At 53.0% G+C, this 8,698-nt stretch overlaps 1 protein-coding gene across 2 annotated transcripts; it reads right to left on the bottom strand.

Moving 5' to 3' along the window:
- Nucleotides 1-330: 330 nt before the first annotated feature.
- On the bottom strand, nucleotides 331-8,698 carry Vsig10l (V-set and immunoglobulin domain containing 10 like). Of its 2 annotated transcripts, XM_031386294.1 has the most exons (11): nucleotides 8,648-8,698; nucleotides 8,369-8,508; nucleotides 7,427-8,275; nucleotides 6,542-6,835; nucleotides 6,136-6,420; nucleotides 5,032-5,286; nucleotides 3,938-4,216; nucleotides 3,384-3,680; nucleotides 2,874-2,987; nucleotides 2,522-2,676; nucleotides 331-1,043 (listed from the first exon to the last, which is right to left on the bottom strand). In XM_031386294.1, exons 2-11 carry the CDS (start codon nucleotides 8,406-8,408, stop codon nucleotides 972-974), a joined length of 2,640 nt encoding a protein of 879 aa, XP_031242154.1. In that variant the 5' UTR covers nucleotides 8,409-8,508; nucleotides 8,648-8,698; the 3' UTR covers nucleotides 331-971. The 2 variants fall into 2 exon arrangements, with proteins under 2 accessions (XP_031242154.1, XP_031242155.1); XM_031386295.1 differs by lacking the exon at nucleotides 8,648-8,698 and having other exon boundaries at nucleotides 8,369-8,529.

Raw genomic sequence — 8,698 nt, 5'->3', positions numbered from 1 at the left:
GGGGTGGGTGGGGGGAAGTCCTGATGGTAATGGCTACTTCAAGCCTTGATAAATCAATGGCATGGGAAAGAGAAGTGTCCAGGCAGAGTAAACTCTAGGGACAAATGGCTGGAGGGTATGTGTGTGTGGTTGGCAGAAGGCTTTATGGAAGAGAAGCCACAGGGGTTGACAGAGGCCAAACCACAGGGCCCAAAGGTTAACATACACAGATTGAAGGATGTCTAAATACTGTGTACAGCCTACAGAAAATTTTAGAGGGGATACTGAGTAGTCATGGTGTACATGGCTGTCATCTCAGCTCCCAGAAAGCTGAGGCAGGAGACTGAAAAGTGTGAGGTCGGCAAGGTCTGTGTTATTGGGATCCTTTCCCCAAAACAAACAAACAAACAAACAGGAGGAAAAAAAGAAACAGGTGGCTCTTGCCTGAATTCCAGCACTTGGGAGGCTGGGGCAGGAGAGACACTAGCTCAGGGCTAGTCTGGGCTATCTATGGAGTCTGAAGCTAGCCTGGGCTACAAGAGATTCTGAGTCAAATAAAACAGCAAAAGGGAAATCAAGAGATGGGGGAGGGAGCGGGATATGGGATACATGCAAGATCTGATGTACTGGACGATGGATGAGAGTCTCTGGAGGCTGAGGGGATGTGGCCTGGGGGCAGGAGAAGGTAGCAGACCTTTGCAGACACTGTGGCCAGGCTCCCCTTCCAGCTTGGAACTCAACAGCAAGCCCTACATGAGGCTTCTGAATTTGTGCCAACCACATTCACCTGTCTGCAGGTGAGTCTCTTAGTCCCAAAGTCACATTGGTGTCCTTAGATGCAAAAGGACAATTTGTGTCTTCTGACACAAGAGGGAAACAGGAAGTCCCACTCTTAGGATCTAGTCCTCAGGCACAGGAAGCTCCATACTGCTGGGCCAAAGCAGGATGCTGTACCCCAAAACACTTCATAAAGAGTGGGCCACTGGCTTTTGTCACACCTGGGTGGCTGTCCGAACAGTCCATGGGCTGCCACCTGGACTGAGAGTTGGACTGGGGCTGATGACCTGGAAAAGAGGAAAGGTAGGAGGTGACTTCAGGGAGTATCCTGGGCACAAAATGACATACCCACTTAACCTTCCGTCTACAGCCTGAGCCTTTCGGAACTAACTGAGGGGCATGAGAGATGGCTTAGTGGTTAAGAGCACATATTGCTCTTACTGAGGACTCGAGTCCAATTCCCAGTATCTATGCGGCAGTTCACAACTGTCTGTAATTCCAGTCTGGGGGATCTGATGCCCTCTTCTGACCGCTGAGAACATTACATGCTTGCAGTGCATAGTCATACATGCAGGCTAAACACTTTCACACATAAAATAAAAATAACTCTTACAGGAAACTAGCTGTGTTTCTTCTCCTCCTCCTCCTCTACCCCTTCTTTTTCCCTTTCTCTCTTTCTTATTTGTTTTTGTGTTTGTTTGTTTTTTGTTTTGCCTTTCTGAGACAGAGTCCTGTTATAACACCCGGGGTGACCTTGAATTTGCAGTGATCCTCCTGCTTTAGCCTCCCAAGCGCTATGATTACAGGTGTGGACCTTCTGTGTACCAGTGAAAAACTGTTCAGTCACCCCTGGGGGACTAAGACATCCAACAGCTCAACTTTTATAGGCTAACAAGAAAATTCCATCCACCTCAGAGTTTAAAAATGCAAGTCTATAGGAAACAGAAGTCACATCTCACTCTCCTTGGGAAGAGAAATTGGAATGTATTATTCTTTTCATACACATAAGAGAAGGGCAAGAAGTCCAACTACTGGTATCCAAAACAAACAAAGCATGAGGGGCAGGGGCTGTTGCTCAGTTAGTAAAGTATTTGCCCAGAATATACAGGTCCCAGGTCCCATCCTCAGATGCACATAAGCCAAATGTGATGTCTACTGAACATAAGAGGTAGAGGAAGGAGGATCTTTAGTCATATACCTATGATACACAGTAAGGTCCTGTTGTCAAACAATCAAACGATACATAAGTAAAGTAAGTTTTATTGACCTTTGTGTGCTGGCTAGTTTTATGCCAACTTGACACAGGCTAGAGCTGTCTGAGAGATGGGAGCCTCAATTGAGAAAATCTTTTCATCAGCTAGGGCTGCAAGCATGCCTGTAGGGCAATTTCATAATTAGTACTTACTATGGGAGGGCCCAGTCCATTGTGGGTGGGTCTACCACTAGGCTGGTGTTCTCTAAGAAAGCAAGCTGAGCAAGCCGGTAAGCAGCATCCCTCCGTGGCTTCAGCTCCTGCCCTGTTTGAGTTCCTCTCCTGACTTCCTTGATGAGGAACTGTGATGTGAAAGTATAAGCCAAATAAACCCTTTCCTCTCCAAGTTGCTTTGGTCATGGTGTTTCATCACAGCAATAGTAACCCTAATTAGGACACTTGGATAAGACATGAAGAAAAACTAGGAGAAAGACTTTAGGAACATTAGAATACTCCTTTCTCTCCAGAAGCTACTTGTCCCTCACAGTGGGAGGCAACGACACCCACACTCACTTGTTGGGCCTTGGCTGGGTGGGGGTTCTGCATCTGGGTTTTGATGGGAAGAGACCGTGGGGTTTGCATTGGAGTCAAACTCTGCATCTTTTTTGCTGGTGGGGAGAGCACAGGAGCCAAGGCCAGGGAGTGCTGCTTTTTCAGAGAAGTCCTTCCTATAAGAGAAGGACAGGAAACAGGATTGTTCCAACATGCTGCTCTCATCAACAGGCAGAGAAGCTGGCCTCAGAGGGTGGCAGGGAGGTGGGACTATTATTTAATGCACTGATGATGTGGCTAGGCCATGGCTCAGCTTTTGCCTAGGGAAGCTCCCAGTTGGCCCCAGTTGCCTCTTCCCTGGTCCCTCACTCACCTGGGAAACGCCTCAGGCAGCAGACACACAGGATGAGAAGGCCAGCCAGCAGCGCCAAGCCCAACAGGGAGCCAAGGACGATGCCAGCAATGGCCCCTGAACTCAGGGCAGAGCCTGGAAGACACACACCAAAGGAATGCAGGGAACAGGACCCAGGGATGCTCTGACATTTGTCTAAGCCCCCAACTCGTCCTTCCTGAGAAGACTCATTAAGTCTGAGTTAAATCCCTGGGACTCTCATGACAAAAGGGGAGAACTAACTCTCTCGAGTTTTTCTCTGAACTCCATATACACACATCATGACTCATGTACATCCACACGTAAATAAACTAATAATCAAATAAATAAAATTTGGAAAGAGATATAAGAGAATAGATTTTTGTTGTTTTAAGACAACTAGGTGCGGGGACTCTGTCACAGAAGCCCCCACAAGACTAGGGTCTGATGGAAAAGACTAAGAATGGATGGTCAGATGAGAAACGCAGGACAAGGCACTACGACTCAACTTACCTGCCTGGTAGACTTGGCTTTGGGATGGGGTCCCTGGCAGAGACCCCAAGATGGGCAAGATGCGAAAAGTCCAGGTCCCGGGGTTCCGAGGAGGGAGTGGCACTATGGCTGACCGTTCCTGAGGGCCCAGAATGAGCAGGGAGACCCAGTCCCTACTCATGGTGACTCTGTCCACATCAGAGCTGTCTGTCCATGCCTGGATGTGAAAGCCAGTGAGGAGGGTACCTCGCTCTACATCCCAGGTGAGCACTGCAGCTTCCTGGGCTCTCTGCAGCCTCCAGGAGGAAATGGAGGGCCCTGGGAAAGAAAGAAGGTAGATGCTGAAGATCTGATGAGAGACAGGGAGGAGGGATGGGTCTGAAGGAGAAAGGTTGTGATCTGGACCCCTGGATCTGGGAAAGGATGCTTGGATACCTGGATCTGAGGGAAGGGGCCTGGGTCTGAACCTCTGGACCCCTTGACTTGACACAGGGTGATTGGAGCCTGGACACCTGGGTCTGAGGGAAGAGGACTGGTTTCTGAACATCTGTGTTCTTGGTTTGGGTGGAGCTTACCCATAAGGGTGATCTGGTTGCCTCCAGTCCCCAGTGCACTGCTGCACAGCACAGAATAATCCCCCAGGTCCCAATCCAGGCTGAAGTTGCTGATGAGGAGCCTCCGGCCATCCTGGCTAAGCCGTAGTCGACCCCCACCACGCGGAGCCAGGGGTCGTCCTTGCCGGGCCCAGGATGCTCTTGAAGGTGGGGGACAGCCAGTGACCTCCAGTGCCACCACCACATCCCCTGGCTGTGTCTCCTCTACTATTGGCTGGAGCAGCACTTCCTGGGGGGCTTCTGTTGGTGGGAGAAGTCCAGTTAAGAGAAACAAGGCCTTATTGTATGTGAACAGCCAAGTCCTGAGTCCTTTGTTAAGGCCAAAGGTAGCAAATGCCCCCTCCTCTGTGACCAGATGAAGATCTGTCCATTCATTCATTCATTTTCTTGACAGTTTTTTTTAAACATTTATTTACTGTGTGTGTATCTGCCACTGAAAGTATGCGGTGATCAGAGGACATAGGAGTCGGTTACTGGGAGTTGGTTCTAAGCCTTTCACTACCATGGTTCTGGGGATCAAGCCTAGGCCATCAGGCTTTCCCCACTGAGCATCTCACCCCATTCATTCATTCTCTGACTTCCTCAGTACACAGTTTTTGAACACATGTCATAGGACTTTAGGCTGGGAAACTCATTATCATTAGCTAGCTATTCATCTCTCTCCCTCTCTCTCGCCCCTCCCCCCTCTCCCCCCCCCTTCTCTTTCTCTACCTGGAAGATGACAGTCCTCTTTCTGACCAGGGGTTTGGAAAGAAACACTCTGTTCCTGCTGGCTTCCCACCCAGAAGTGGAGGACAAAAACTTGTTTCTGCTCCACGTTCAAAGAAAGTGAAGTCTGAGGTTTCCGGAGGTAACTCAGCGGATAAAGGCAATTGCCACCAAGCCTGACGACCTGAGTTCCCGCCCTGAGACTTACATGATGGAAGGAGAAAACCAATGCCCAAAGAAAGTTAAGTTTGGCTTCCCTAAAATGAGTAAAGTACACAGCAAAGGACCAAAGAAAAAGTCACCCACTTCCCTTACAGATAGTAAGGAGGTCCAGCCCCCTCTCTCACCCGGGATGATCGTGCAGGTGCGCGTGGCCACCAGGTGGCGTGCCAGGCAGGTGACAGCGACGCCGCTGAGCTCCGGGCGGGCGGGGACAGTCACCAGGAGCGTAGATGGCACTGGTCCCGCACGAATGCCTTCGGGGAGTCCCTGGAACTGCAGGGAGGCGGCAGGGACCCCGCCAGGCCAGGAGCAGCGAAAGCGGAGGCTGCGGTCCACAGGACCTCCTTCCACTGAGCATTGTGGGGCTCCGGGGGGCAGATCTGCCACGATGAAAGACCATCCAGCCTTAGCCCTTCCATCTTCCCCTATCCTGCCTCTACAAGGGCTGCTCCACTCCTCCTCCAGGTTTCTCTCCGCCTCTTTTCCTAGATAGCTCCACCCTCCCGCGAGGAGTGGCCTCTTGGTGACTCCCTCCCTTCCACTCTCACTGATCCTACTTACTAGCCTAGGAGGCTGACTAGTCCTTTCTCTTTCAAAACTCGCTCTGCCATTTAACTCTGCTGCTCCCTGATTGAGAACCCTTTCCGAGGACCGCCCATCCTCGCCTCTTGCTGGTTCTTCCCCATCTTCTTGACACCTTCAGCCCTTCAACCCGCAATCTGCAAACCCATCGGTCCCGCCCTGTGCACGGGACTTGGCTTGCCCCGCCCATTAGCAGTTGGGGCGTGTTCTACCCTCAGATATCCCTCCTCCTACAGTACACGCCCACCTAAATTGTCCTCCCTCCTCCAGGCTAGACCCGCCCCTTGTCCCGCCCTATAATTACGCCTCCGCTCCGCCCTGACGATGATGTCCCACCTCACCTATGAAGGTCCCTGTACCTTCCTTGCTAGTTTCACTCTTTCCCTGGTGGCCTTGCTTACTTGAAGTGTTCTTAGAAACTGTTTGCTAGCCCCTCCCTTTCCTGGAAGCCGAGTCCATCAGCAGCTATTTCCCTATTCTTCTTAGATAGCTCGGCTTCTCCTCCAGCAGCCACGCCCACGGGTGGCTGCCCCAGCTCCTCCTTATTGGCTCCTCCCTCCCTGAAGGGCACGCCCCCTTGCTGTCTCTTCCCTTTGCTGACACCCACAGCTCCACGTGCTTTCCCTCTTCCAGTGAATGGCTCTTACCGGCCACAGTGAGGTTGAACACTGAACGCTGGCGGCGGCGAGTGCGGGAGTTCGCAGCGATGCAGGCGTAAGCGCCCGCATGGCCTGGCCCCACAGTGGGCAGCAGGAGGCGAGGCCCCTCAGGCACTGCGGCTTCTGTGGGGTCCGCCAGACTCCACGCGATGTCCGCAGGCGGTCGCGAGGGGGCCGAGCAATACAAGGTCACATTGCTGCCCGCAGTGACGTAGAGTGCAGGACTGGCGTCGCGGTCCGAGGAGACCCTAATGACAGGAGTATCCGGGCCGTCTTGGGATGGGGGACAAAATAAGGGGGTTGGACTGTAAAGAACTCACAGACATTGGGCCCACTTCTCCCCCGAACCCCTAGACTCAAGACTCGAATCCTCAGGTGACCTTCCCCTACTCACAGAAAACACTGACGTCAGCTGCAGCTTCGGTGTGGCCAAAGGGGCTTCGGACCTGGCAAGTGTACCGGGCGTGGTCTCCGCGTACCGGACGTGAGATGAGCAGCTGGTCCCGTTCTGCGTGGATACGAGGTGGCTCTGCACCTTCAGGGTCTGAGGTTTCCAGGGCACGACCGTCTCTACTCCAGCTCAGCTCCCCACTGCCTGGGTTCCAGCCCACGCAGCTTAACCGCAGCTCTGCTGCCCCTTCTTCTGTCTCTGGCGCCCTGGGATGTACTGACAACTGGGGTAAGGGTTCTGGAGATAGAGGGCAGTCTTTGATGAGTCGGAGAGCCCATACGCCAGAACTCCCTCCCTGGGCCACAAGTCTCTGCCTCCTTAGTCCTTCCTCTCTCCTCTCACTGTACCCAGAATCAGAGTCCTCAGTCCTTCTCCCTCTGATCCAGGGATACAGACCCCAGCCCTCCTCCCTTGGACCCAGAGGTGCATACCTCAGCCCTCAAACTTAAATGTCCCAACCCCAATCTTATTCCATTAGTCCCAGGACTTCAGACTCTGCAGTCCAGACATACTCCTCTTCCCTCAAACCCAGGGGTTCAGACTTCAATCCTCCTCCTTCAGACCCGAGTCCAAACCCCCGTCTTAATTCCCTCAGTCCCACGGATTCAAACCCTAGCCTTCCTCCCTTACACCTGAGTGAGGTCCAGCCCTCTCTCAGACCTAAGAGTACAGAGGTAGATCTCCTCCGTCAGACAAGGTGGGGCCTGGTCCCTGTCTTTGCTCTTCTGGGAAGGAAGCTTATTCACACAACACAGACTTGCCCAGAGGTCTCTCCCAGAGGAGAGCAGGCACTCGCAGCCTGCACTCTGGACCTCGGAGCCCACTTACCATACACACCCACCACGAACTCCCGAATCTGCTGGGAGACTCCTCCCCTGATGACCTCAACGGTGTACACCCCTGCATCATCCAGCCGGGCAGAGGTGAGTTCCAGACCCCCTCGAATCTGGTCAAATCTCAGGCGGGCTTGATGCATGGGATCCAGACTGATTAGTGGAGCCTGTGACCCCAGACCCCCAGCAGCCAATACCTTGGAACCTCGGCGCCAGACCACCAAAGGAGCAGGAGGACGGGAGCTGGGGACTGGAGTCAAGGGGAGCCGAATGGTGGTTCCCACTAGCACAGCCAGGGGTCCCCCCACTTGCTGAGGGAAGCTTGCAGCCTGGTGAATCTCCGAAGAAATTTTGGATCCAGGGTTCTGGACAGACAGTTCAAGATTGTGATGCTCCAGGGACAGCTTTGAACCTGAAGCCTTGGTAGGAACTTTGCTATCTGGAGCTTGAACTGATATATGTGAAGCTGGAGTCTTGACAGAGAAGGAAGGCTCAGAGTCTTGGGTAGGATCTTGAGAATCTAAACCATCAAGAGACACTCTGGAAGGAGGGATCTTAGAGGAGGTGACATCAGGGCTGAGATACTGTCCCCCAGCAGAGACATTGGCCCTGAATAATCCAGGCACATGGCTTGAATTCAGTCCCTGAGGAAACGGGTTGGAATCAGGGATTCCAGCAGAGGCTTCTGATCTTGGAGGCTGGTCTGAAAAGTTCCAGCTGGGGGGCTGGCTGGAGGAGATGCTTGAAATAAAGCCCTGAGAGGAACCCAGGGAGTGTGAGGAGGAAGCAGAGGGTCGCTGAGATCCAGAAGCTGGCTGGAGGGCAAGGAGCCCAGCTCTGAAGGCTGCAGAGGAGAGGAGAGGAGGGGAGAACATTGAGAGAGACTGCCAGGGAATGGGCTCTGAGGGGTGGGGGGAGAGGGGCACAGAGAACTTACCCAGGAGTAGGAAGGGCAGCAGAGCCCATGAGAGGCCCATGGTGATGGTCACACTCCAGAAAGGATACTACACAGAGATAGATCCACAGCTTGCATTGTCCCAGGTCTGACAAGTCCAGCAGGAATGGTTGCTTAGCTTCCTGGGTGGAGAAAGGAGACAAACCTGTGGGAGGTGCCAGGGTCCCCTGGTATGATATGGTGGCTGAGTGGCCCGCCCCACCCTTCTTGTCTTCATCAGAGGTTGTATGGAGAAGCCCAGGCTGAACCTCCACTCCTCACCCCCAGGGGAAGGTGAACTCCCAACTGGAACCAAGCAGCAAGCCTGTGGGG

This window comes from Mastomys coucha, unplaced genomic scaffold, assembly GCF_008632895.1.
Source record: "Mastomys coucha isolate ucsf_1 unplaced genomic scaffold, UCSF_Mcou_1 pScaffold21, whole genome shotgun sequence".
Lineage (NCBI taxonomy): Eukaryota > Metazoa > Chordata > Mammalia > Rodentia > Muridae > Mastomys > Mastomys coucha.
Note: the sequence above shows the minus strand (reverse complement) of the source record. Positions and strands in the feature narration are given on the sequence as shown.

Coding starts and splice junctions, on each gene's coding strand:
- Vsig10l (XM_031386294.1), bottom strand. CDS start 8,408: ATGGGCCTCTCATGGGCTCTGCTGCCCTTCCTACTCCTGG. Junction 6,836..7,426: donor GTTCGTGGTGGGTGTGTATG/GTAAGTGGGCTC, acceptor CTCTATCTCCAG/AACCCTTACCCCAGTTGTCA. Junction 6,421..6,541: donor AGCTGACGTCAGTGTTTTCT/GTGAGTAGGGGA, acceptor CCCCATCCCAAG/ACGGCCCGGATACTCCTGTC.